Consider the following 12,666-nt stretch of genomic DNA (forward strand, 5'->3'; position numbering starts at 1 on the left):
TAAACTATTTTATGGAGTCATCTATGCTATTTGGAGGGGGCATACATTCTGATTTTCTGATTACTATAAACATTACTTTAGGGTTATCTAGGTAAATGTAGTAGACAATCAGAAAAGAAAATATGTATAATTATTTTGGATTTGAAATAATGGGAGATATTGGGGAAGTTTTCAATGTGTAGTGATAACTGCCAAATATCCACAATTTCTCATTTATTTTCTCTTTTTTTGTGGAGGGCTTCAGGGATTGATCTCAGGGGCTCTCCACCACTGAGCCACAATCCCCAGCCCTATTTTATATTTTATTTAGAAACAGAGTCTCACTGAGTTGCCTAGTGCCTCGCCGTTGCTGAGGCTGGCTTTGAACTTGTAACCCTCCTGCCTCAGCCTCCCAAGTCTCTGAGATTACAGGTATGCGCCACTGCGCCTTGCCTCATTTATTTTAATCCCATTTATATTAATATAACAAGAGCTAATTTTAAATTGCTTTCTCTGTAATACAGCAGCTAAATCACTAGAGCTCTCATGATACAGAGATCACTTTTATCACATTTAATTCAAGTTATTTGCTTTGATTTTCACTACTTTTACAATTGTTGGTATCTCTGTGCTTTGGGAAAAGAAAAATTCTTTGCAGTTTTGAGAACTGCAAAAAATAAATAAAGCCTGACTGTTAAGATAATTTGGTTTAAAAGGTTTATCTACTTTATTCCAACAAAGTTATTGTAATAGTTTTTCCTTAAACAGTTTTCTCCTCTAGTTCTTAGCAACCTAATCATAGAATTTGATTTGAGCAACCAAGTACTTATTTGAAATTATAGCTCTATTTTTCAAAAGCAAAATAACAAAACAGTGGGCATCTTAACATTTTTTCATCATGAAACAAGATACAAAGTAATAACTATGAAGGGATGGGGACTCTTTCTGGCTTCACCAGACTTATTTTGTTCAGATATCCCACTCTGTATTTTATAAAATATTATTCCTTTCAGATTCAAATCAATCAAATATGAGTCATTCGTTTTCTTTTGGGTTAAAGTAAAACTATAATATTTACTTCAATAGAGCAAAAGCAATGCAAGATGCTTCTGTGAGATGATTAACACTGTTTCATAACTTTTTTTAATGTACTGCACTATTAATATTGGCCAGGGCATTTTGTCTTATTGAATACAGCATGGAAGCATCAAAGCAATCATCATGTTTTCTTCCTTATATAAGGAAAATGCTATTATTTTTTTCTGAAATAGGTATCTCTATGTGTAAAGGAATGTTTGGATGTGAGTAAACCATAATTAAATACTGAACTGTTGTTTCCAGCTATTTCTCACAGGCATTAATATTATTTCTTGGAAACAAATGCAGTATGTCAAAATATTAATTTCCTGTAAAAAAATACCTATTTCCTGTAGTCAAATAATATTTCATACTTCCTTGGACTGATTAAATACAATACACTAGGAGACCAAAATCTGTCTATATATGTATTGGTAGTATATGTGATTATATAACTTGAATATTTCTAAAGTCCAGGAACTCACTTCTGTATATACTCATTTAATATAGATAGGGAAACTAGTTAAAACTTCTGTTTTAGAACAATAATACAAGCTTTAGAAAAACTTACCATGAGGCTTAATGTCTAGTTGAAAAAAAAATGTTGGATAGTTAAAACATTTTTAAAAGTCATAGTTTAAAAACATTTCTAAGTTCCTGGGTTCAGTCCTTTGTACAAAAATGCAATTGATGATACTTCTCCCACATTATTCAATATGTTTTAGATGAAATAGAAAAAAATTATAAGGTACTCTTGTTCAAACTACTCTTCCTTTACCATCCTTTTTCAATTTCCTTTTGTGAAGTGATTCTTAAATTATGTTCCCTTGACCAGGAGCATTAATATCATCTGGGGGAGTTGTTAGAAATGCAGATACTCAGGCTCTACCTTTGTCCAATTGAATTAGAAACTCTGGAGTTTGGACCCAGAAATTTGTGTGTTGACAAGCCCCCCATATAACTCTCATTCATGCTAAAATTTTAGAGCCATTGTATTAAAGTAATATTTTCTATCTTCTGTGAGTGTATATGTATATAATTTATTGGAATCCTGGCCAGGAGCATCAAATAACTTGTATTTATCTCTTTTTGTTTTTCTTTCTTCAGACTGGTTGTTTCATGACTTTATGCATTAATAATATGAAAATTGCTGTCGTCACTGAAAGATCTGCTGAATCATCATATTAAATATAGTGCATCTTTGAAAGTTATCCTTCCCATGTAAGTCTTTTATTTTTATTCTTCTTATATATACCTGAGAGTAGAATCTATTTTGATGTATTTATACAAACGTGGATTATATCTTATTCTAATTATGATACCAGTCTTGTGGATTGCACACAATGGTGAGACTCACCATGTTGTATTCATGTATATATATGAAACTTATGTCAGATTCATTATACTATCTTTTATATTCCTGTGGCCCGTTCCTTCATTCCCCTTTGTCTAATCTACTGAACTTCCTTAAGTCACTTCTCATTTTCTTTGAAAGTAATAGTTATAGCATTAATATAAGAAAACAGTGGCTGAACCCCTTTTTACTTTCCATAGTCAGAGGCACTATAAGGTTTTGGCAGGGAGAACAATTATACTTTATTTTACAAGTATCCATTTATAGTCCTTGGTAAATTCTTGAAAAATCTTTTGCTTTACTTTGCATTTTCAGATGAATTTAATGGGTTAAATAATTAAAATCACTTTTTTTTTTAATTTCAGGGTTTACTATAGTCAGATACAATATAGGCAAACCAATCTTTTTAACTACATGGGGAAAGAATTATCCTAAAGGATAAGTAAATTGGGAAAGTCTGAGTAAGATTTGTATGATCTGTAAAAATGAACTGGTGATCTTCACATTTTGACAATGATTAGAAATTTCAGGTTTTGTACTTGTGTTCAGGCTTATGAAAAAGCACTGAAGAGTTTGAATTTGGACATACAGCCCATGAAAATATAACTTTATACTTCATGTTCAAAAGTGTACTTTCAGTAACTGAGAGTTGTATTGTACCCAACATAGTACTGTAAGGAATGTAGATGGTTTTGTTAAACTTGTTCCCTCTTTATATTTAGCTGTGCTTTTTATTTAGCCATAAAGAACACATTCAGCAAATTCAATTTGTTTCCCAAGTTTTCAAATGTGTTATTTCTGTCTTTGATGTATGGTGGATTGACAGTACTATATGAAGTATGACAGTTAATGCTGAGCCATAGTCCATAGTTGAAAATAAGTCTTACTACTTTAATGTCATATTTAAAATTTGTGTTAATAGCATAGCAGTATTGTCTATTATATTAAAATGGACAAGAGCAAAAGAAGCGTACTATTTCCATCAAATCTTGACTATCCATGTTAATAGAAGTGCGCATTGTGGGAACTCTATCAATTGCATTCCATATCAATGCAAATGACCAATATTTATGTCATTGTGACATATATTTCATTATATTTTGTGTGCTCATATGTCTAAATGTGCATATATTTGTGTGTATGTGTCAGATTTTTTATAATTATGTGTTTTTCTAATGCAATTTAAAAATTCATAATGTATTTACTATACATATAGTAGTAGAAATGATCATGAGATAGTAGCTTAGAGTTCCTCAGTAATGTAATAATTTAATGGAAAAAATATTTTAAAAAACAGCTTATGAAGTTATGGTAAGAGAAATGTAAAATTAAAAACATAAATGATTGTCAAAACTCTTGAGTTTGACAGTTGTTCATTCAACACCACCATTTTCCCCACATACTAGCAAGTTCTCTGCATTATTATTTTCTTATACTTAGGAAATACTAGGCCTAAATTACTCTATATATGCAATTTTTAAAGCTCTCTAGATAATTCCAAAGACTAGAAAGTTTTGGAATCGTGAACACAGGCAATTAGGTGGCAAGTGGAATGTTGAACATTGATGAACAGTTTCCTTGTGCCACTTTCCTATCATAAAGTGAAGTTAAAATTTGTACTTGTTTCTTTTCTTTGCAAGGTCTTACTATGATTCTGTTCCTTCCTTCTTCCTCTAATATCTATAAACAGATCCATGACATTTAATAGGTATTTCTAGTTTTCATTTGAAAGACACTTGTTATCAAGGACTTCTATGTTCTGGCAATTAGCTAATTTAAGTATGTCTTTGGGTGGTTTTATTCAAAAACTTCTTTATGAAAAATAACATGTTAAGTTTGATAATGCCAATATAGCAACATTAATATTGTCCTTTATTTTCATGATTTATGTGGAGATTGTAGGTCTAGGATTAGGTCATTGAATATATTCTCTTTAATATTGTTGCATTATACTTACACAAAACAGTGGGATTTATTGTTATTTATTTGTACATGCAAAATATAACAGTATAATTTAGTGAGTTTCATTCCCCAGTTTTCCCCCTTTCACTTTCCCCCCTCCCTTCCTTCCTCTGGTTTCCTTTTCTCTGTTGTTTATCTCCCTTTTATTTCCACAATATCCTCCTCAATTTTTTTCTCCTTTTTTCTCTCTAGGTTCCACAGATGATAGGCAATATATGACCATTATCTTTCTTGGTTTGTCTTATTTCACTTAGCACTATGTTTTCCAGTTTAATTCATTTACCAGCAAGTAACATAATTGCATTGTTCTTTATGGCTAAATAAAATTCCGTGGTGTATATATATTACATTTTCTTCATCTATCCATCTGCTGAGAGCCATTGCCAAGTAGGAATGACGCATCGAAATTTTCTTGTCAGCCTACCCCATGTTGCTTAGAGGAAGGACTCTCCATTGTGGAAATTGGCTTGTCTTAGACTCAGGTCATTTGCAGTGACATTGCATGTATGCTTGAGTAAGGTGACCTTGCTCAAGGATCCGGGTTTAGGGCAGATCAGGTTTTAGGGAGTATCCTGCTCCTTGGGTTTAGGGCGGTTGCAGGTTTAAGGTGTACCCTGCTGGGAATAGGGTGTATCTTGCTGCCTCAGGCACACCTGCTCCTTGAGTTCCCATTGAGTTCTCCTGAGATTCAGAAAGTATTGTGGGATTCGGAGCCTGGTGGAGTACGTGGATTTTGCCCAGAACGTGGATTTCCCCAGAACGTGTGTAGAGTGCCGGTGTGAGTTCGGGAATAAAGAATTGCTGTTTGAATCTACAAGGCTGTGAGTGGCTCGTGATTTTGTGCCCAGCCAGACTGCGGCATCCATCCATTCACTAATAGATACCTGGGCTGGTTACATAATTTAGATTTTGTAAACTGTGCTGCTATAAACATGGATATGCATTTATCAATACATTATGTTGACTTTAATGTTTTTAAGTTAATTACCGAGATGTGGTATATGTGGGTCATATGGTGATCCATTCCTGGTCTTTTGAGGAACCTCCGTACTGATTTTCATAGTGGTTGTACTAATTTATAATCCCACCAAGAGTTCAAAAGTATTTCTTCCCCCCCACATCCTTTCCAACGGTTATTGTTATTTGTATTCATGAAGGCTACCATTCTAACTGGAGTGAGATGAAAACCTCAGTATAGTTTTATTTACATTTCCCTTATTGCTAAAGATGTTGAATATTTGTTTGTTCACCATTTGATTCTTCTGTGTCTGTTTAGTTCCTTTGCATATTTATTGATTAGAATTTTTTGGTATTAAAGTTTTTTAGTTCTTTATATATTCTGGTTATTAATCCTCTATAAGAAGAGTACCTATCATATATTTTTTTCTTTATGTAGGATTTGTCTTCATGTTCTTTTTCCCTTTTACTGGGCAGAAGCTTTTTAATTTGATGCCATCCCATATACTAATTTCTCATATTATTTCCTGAGGTTTAGATATATATTATTTGGTGCCTGTACCAATATGTTGAAGTGTTGACCCTGCAGTTTCTTCAAACAGTTATAAAGTTTCTGGTCTAATTTCTAGTTCTTCAATCCATTTTATTTAATTTTAATATTTTTAGCTGTAGATGGACAGAATACCTTTATTTTATTTATTTATTGTTATAAATAAATAAACATCAGCCACACAATCTATTTTAAGTTGACTGTATGCAGGGTGAAATATAGAGATTTAGTTTCACATATTCTACATTCTACATATAGATATCCAGTTTTCTTAGCAGCATTTATTATACAGTTATCTTTTTTCAATGAATGTTTTGGGTGGCTTTGTTAAAGATCAGATGATTATCTGTGTGGGTTAATCTTTGTGCCTTCTATTATATTCTGTTCTTGACTTTTTTCTGTTATTTTTTTTTGCCACTATCATGCAGTTTTTGATATCACTGCTTTCTAGTGTAATTTGTAGTCAGGTGTTGTTGTACCTCTAGTCCTGTTCTTTTGCTCAATATTGCTTTAGTTATTCTGGAATATTTATTCTTCTTTATGAATTTTAGGACTGATATTTTTTCTGGTTCTATGAGTAATGTCATTGGTATTTAGATAGGGATTACACTGAATCAGTAAATCACTTTTTGTTACGTGGACATTTAAAGAGTATGTATTCTGTATGTCCATCAAAATGGCAGGTCTTTCTATCTTCTAGTGTCTTCTTCAATTACTTTGTTCAGCATTATGGATTTTTGTTGTAGTAGTCTTTTACCTTTATGATTAGATTTATTTCTAGGGTTGTTTAAGGTTATCATTAGTGGAATTCTTTTCCTGATTTCTTTTTTAGAAAATTCATTATTGGTGTATAGGAAAACTATGATTTTTATGTGCTGGTTTTGTATCCTGCTACTTTGCTGAATTTCTTTCTTAGCTCTATAAGACTTCTGGTAGAATTTTTTTGGATTTTCTAAGTATAAGATCATATCCTTTGCAAACAAGTGATAATGTGACTTATTCCTTTCCCACGTGTATTTCTTTTATTTCCTTCTCTTACCTGATTGTTCTGGCTGGATTTTCAAGAATTTTATTAAATAGGAGTGAAGGGTTTGGACATCCTTTATTGTTCATGAGTTTAGAGGAATTGCTTTCTTTTTATCCAGGCCATTGATTTTTTTTTCTTCTTTGCACTAACACTAATAAAGAAAATTTCCATTAAGGAAAGAAAATTTTTCATTTGAAAAATAAGCTTTCATATTAAGGAGAAATTTTAGAACATTTTCTATAACATCAATTAAAACTATATAGTTTATATGTGATGTTTCTAAAATATTAGGATAATTTGTTCTTCCTAAAACTTTTATATTAATCCACCCAGTGTTAACGACTATTACTTTTCAAAATTGAGAATTTGAGAATTAAAAAAAGAACTGTTAGCTTCAAATAATTCAATGATAATGCCAGGAAAGCAAATTTAAAATCAGGATTTCAAGTTCATATTGAATGTACTATAAATTCATTAGCATCTTCCTCTTTCCAATATCCAAAAGGCACTATGCAGATCATTTTACTTGATGGATGAATGAACACAATAAAAAAATATGATTTGTAGTCAATTCAGACAATCAGTCTTTAAGCATTGATTTGACTATTCACATATCAGATTTTACACACATTTGCAATTAATGTTGCTTCAAATAAAATACAACCCATCAAATGACCATTTTATCACCAAACAAAAATAGACATTAAGTCTTTAGTTCTTTCTTATGAGAATTGCATATAGAAAATCAGATTGTTTTGTCTTCTTATTGTTGCTGAATTGGACCTTAGAAAAAAGGCTTGAATTACCAAAGTCTGTTCCACAGATGTCAGATAAGGTAATTATATTTTTCCTAGCTTGACTAGGGAAGTATATTAAACTCTAAATATTTGGCTTGCTCTAAAAACCCCATAGATAGGCAATATAAGAATGACATCCATAAAAATCTGTCTTAAGAATCATATAGTTTTTATTTCTGTTATTCAGAAAAGTATGCCTAATTTCAAAATTATGCCCACAATGAACTTTAGTTTCCTAGATTTATTTGCTTACACACCTTAATAGAGCATGTATTCACTGTAATTATTCCTAAATAATTATATCTAATTACACTTATAGTGTTTATACACGGTAGAAAATTTTAATTTCCTGACACTCCCCTAATTGTCAAATTTTATATTATATTGCACATCTGCTGTATATACTTTTTCAAGCTCAGAATTCTTATGCTTTTGTATATTACTCCACTTATTTTTGGCACAAAATAAATAGTTTAATTTGATTTTCATTTCAAAGTAACATTCGCTGTATCCTTCAACTGATGTTTCTGAAAGGACTTCTGTGTTCATAGAAGAGGTGATGAACTTGGTACCGTCCTTAACCTCAGTAAATCCAAGGAATTAATATTCAATGAATGACTTCAGTAATATTCCTTAAAATGTGAACATAAATGAATATGAAATGATGTTTATGATAATGGTCTTATATTTGTGGAATAAATATACATTGTTTTTAGACACTGTAATATTCAGTCTACGTGATCTAACAAACTCAGACATGCAGTCTAATTTTACTTTTTGTTCATGACAATTAACCTCAATGATGTACTATGAATACACTGTGAACAAAATTTACACTACCCAAACAAATAACACTATTTTGGTATTTACATAAATATTGAAAAAGGCCAATATTTTACATCAACAGTAATCATAGCTCCAAAAAATACATGAGAAATCTGTTTACATTTACCAGTGAATCTAACAAATTTTGATAATAATCATCATGGCTTTTATTTTACTAGATTTAAACATAATCATGTAAGTTGAGAATTTATTTCCTAGTATTAGCTTGGTTTATGTTAAAGTTAACTGTGGGTTGGGTGTAGTGATGCATGCCTGTAGTTCTAGCAACTCAGACGTCTGAGGCAGAAGGATTGCAAGTTCAAAGCCAGCCTCAGCAATTTAGAGAGGCCCTAATCAACTTAGGGAAGCTTTGTCTTAAAATAAAAATTAAAACATATAGGGGATATAGGTCAGTGGTAATGCTTAGCTGATATAAAAAAAGTAAGTCTGTTTTTAACTATTTCATATACTTTAGTTATAACAGTGGTTTTAAGATGCTAATATTTCCTCTCAATGTTTTGCTTGCTCCCTAGTTGATCTACAGACTTCATAATGTCTGAAATCAGATTCAGCAATCTCACTTGGGAGCAAGTTATAACACTGGATCACGTGTTAGAGGAAGTAATTCCAGTTCATGGACGGGGAAATTTCCCCACACTGGAGGTAAAACCAAAAGATATCATTCATATTGTGAAAGATGAACTCATAGAGCAAGGAATTATTGTTAAAGATACCAGATTGAATGGTTCCACAGCAAGTTACATACTTGCAAGCCATAATGGAATCATCTATAAAGATCTGGACATAATTTTTGGTGTTGAACTTCCAAGTGATCAGGGATTTCAGGTAGTTAAGGATTCAGTTCTAGGTTGTTTACTTGACTTTTTACCAAAAGGTGTAAAAAAGGAAAAGATTACCCTAAAGACCATGACAGAGGCTTATGTGCAGAAGATGGTCAAAGTTTGCAATAAACATGATCGTTGGAGTCTCATCTCTCTTTCAAATAACACTGGGAAGAATGTAGAATTAAAATTTGTGAATTCACTCAGACGACAATTCGAATTTAGTGTAGATTCCTTTCAAATCCTTTTGGATCCCATGCTAGACTTCTACAGCAACAAAAGTGCTAAGCTAGCCAAAGAATTCTATCCTGTTGTTGTAGCTGAAAGTATGTATGGAGACTTCCAAGAAGCAATGATACATTTGAAATACAAGCTGATATCTACCAGGAAACCTGAAGAGATTAGAGGTGGTGGCCTTTTGAAATATAGTAACTTGCTGGTTCGTGACTTCAAGCCAGCTTGTGAAGCAGAAATCAAGACCCTGGAACGTTATATGTGTTCTAGATTCTTCATTGATTTTCCTGATGTAGGAGAACAACAAAAGAAAATTGAATCATACCTCCTCAACCATTTCATAGGTGAAGAAAAGAGCAAATATGACTACCTTATGACCTTGCATGGAGTTGTGAACCAAAGCACTGTTTGTCTAATGGGACATGAAAGAAGACAGACTCTCAACATGATCACCCTTATGGCTTTAAAAGTACTTGGAGAACAGAATATTCTACCCAGTACAGACAATGTAACTTGCTTTTATCAACCTGCTCCATACTTAGTTGCTGAGGGAGGGTATCCTGCTTATAATGTAACATCTGGGCCACCACCCATTTTCTTCCAGCCATATCATACATTGCACTTTCATGTGCCAAATGGTATGGTTTAAGAAATGCAGATACAATAGAAACTTTGCTTTAACTGAATACCTCTTAAAAGCAAAGTTTCTGAAGTCTACAAAATTCACAAGATCTGGTTTTATTTTTTGTGCCATTACCAACAAATTTCCATCAATCACTGTTTATACCACCATAGTAAACACAATGTCATCTGTGAACTGACAGCTTTAAATGCTTTTTGAATGTTATTGACTGGTTTTAACTTGCAAATGTTATGGACCAATTGAAATTATTTTCAGATCTTGCTGATGACTTAAGACTTTCAAATTTGCTGTGACAAATACATTTGAGATGCCTGCATCTTTGACTAAAATGTAAGAACACCGCTCAAGTTTTAATTCTGAGGTACAGTGAAGACAAGTGTCAAATTTTTGTATTCAATCAATTATTTTATTATACTCCATTTTTTTCTAGTGAGTAATACCATCGATGAATTCTCAGTACTTAATAGAAATGTGTAAATTTAAAGACAACAGATTCAGAAGATAAGCCCTGGACTTTGTAAGCATTTATTTTGTTTCCCAATTAAATTAGTTTGGGTTCAAACTCTGGCTTTAGTTTGAAAAAACACTGGAAAAATGGTTCTGAAAATATTGGAATTAGTAAATTATCATTTAAAAACAAGATACTTAACCAATTTGTTGTTTAGAAAAATAATACCACCCAGGTGTACAATCAGTGCTGTGACTGGTTATGCAGGATTCCTTCTCTTTTTTTTCCTGAAATAACTTGAAAAGAATGAAATTCTCTGAATGTTAAACCTTTCTGTCACCATCTGTTAAAACAAAATTCTGAATGGCAAAAAGGAGAAAAAAAAGTGGCAGCATTTTTTACCCGTGTCATTTACAATTTGTCCAACATCTTAATATATCTGGAAACATTCACTTTTAGTAAGTGAAAGTTTTTTTCTTTATCACTCAATGAAGCATTTTCTTCATTTTAACATTACCAAAGGTTTCTAATATGCCACTCAAGTGCCTCCTAGGGTTAGACTTTACATAACACTGTAATTTATTCAGTGATTGCATATGTTTACAATATATCTGAATATCTACTCATTTTATATCAGATATGCCACTAGCAAATCTGCCAGTGGGGATTCAAAACGAATATCCTTTACATAATGAAAATGACCCATGGCCAGTATTATTTGGATGATAGAAGGGGAACTGACCTGAAAGTATCATTAAGACCATCAGAAAACTTCTATATTTCTACTTGCTTCTGATTCTGATTTTTTCTGAGTTTTCATCTCAGTTTTTATTGACCATCAAAAGTTTATACATCACAGCAAGTCCTAACAGTTATATTCTGAGAATTTGTCAATGATAGACTATTTTAACCTGTCTTCTCTGTATTACAATACAGAACACAAGAAGTACACCTTATATGGCATTTTCAAATAATATTCAATATTTCTGACATTTTATACCAGAGCAATATATTTTTAAATAATTGTATTATGTCATCACAGAACCCTGAGGCTTTAAAACAAATGGACTTTGTCCCTTTTGGGACAAATAAATAATTTATAAATAATATATTATAAAGAAAATTCAGGGCTGGGGATGTGGCTCAAGCCGTAGCGCGTTTGCCTGGCATGCGTGCGGCCTGGGTTCGATCCTCAGTACCACATACCAACAAAGATGTTATGTCCGCCGAGAACTAAAATAAATAAATAAATTCATTCTCTCTCTCTCTCTCTCTCTCTCTCTCTCTCTCTCTCTCTCTCTCTCTTCCTCTCTCTTTAAAAAAAAAAAGAAAAAAAAAGAAAATTCAGCTATCTATACTTTGTATTGACTAAAGATGATTGATCATTCTTTCCCCAAATATACTCTTTACTTTGAAGTTAGTAGAAATGCATGTACATAAGACTAAAGGTATTTATCAGTAACAAAATATAATTCCAAAATATATAGGAAAATGTTTAAGAATAAAAAAACTATGTTAATGATGTCAATGGTGAAGGTTCAGTATTTTCCAAAGTGACGTTTTATAATGAATAATAGAATTCTTATGATGTTTAGAAACATCCCTGTGTGCTCCTATAACTGCCTTTAGTCTTACTGGGAATTAAGACTCTTGTCTTCCTTAAAAAGTGATTTCTTCATGGTATTTGCTAAAACTTTAAGTCATAATGGAAGAATAGTCTGATATCTGTATTTTTTCTCCTAACACATCAAGCATGTATTTCTCTTGGGGAGAAAAGTTCAAAACTGTTATGTAAGATTTTCTCAAGAGAGAATCTTAACATATTGAATGGGAATGACATAATAGAAGAGAAAGCTCTGGATTTATTTCTCATGACTTTTTGTTTATAGATACTATCACTAAATTAGGCTTTCCTTTGTCCCCAACTAACCAGAAAAAATAAATTATTTATCTTCAATTGTATGAGTGTCT

At 32.1% G+C, this 12,666-nt stretch overlaps 1 protein-coding gene across 1 annotated transcript; it reads left to right on the top strand.

The window, feature by feature from the left end:
* Positions 1–9,080: 9,080 nt before the first annotated feature.
* TENT5D (terminal nucleotidyltransferase 5D) lies at positions 9,081–10,253 on the top strand (the record flags this gene model as incomplete). Its single annotated transcript, XM_081277470.1, has 1 exon — positions 9,081–10,253. One exon carries the CDS (start codon positions 9,081–9,083, stop codon positions 10,251–10,253), a length of 1,173 nt encoding a protein of 390 aa, XP_081133596.1.
* Positions 10,254–12,666: the final 2,413 nt, after the last annotated feature.

This window comes from Spermophilus citellus (genome assembly GCF_964194105.1).
Source record: "Spermophilus citellus genome assembly, chromosome: X".
Taxonomy (NCBI): Eukaryota; Metazoa; Chordata; class Mammalia; order Rodentia; family Sciuridae; genus Spermophilus; species Spermophilus citellus.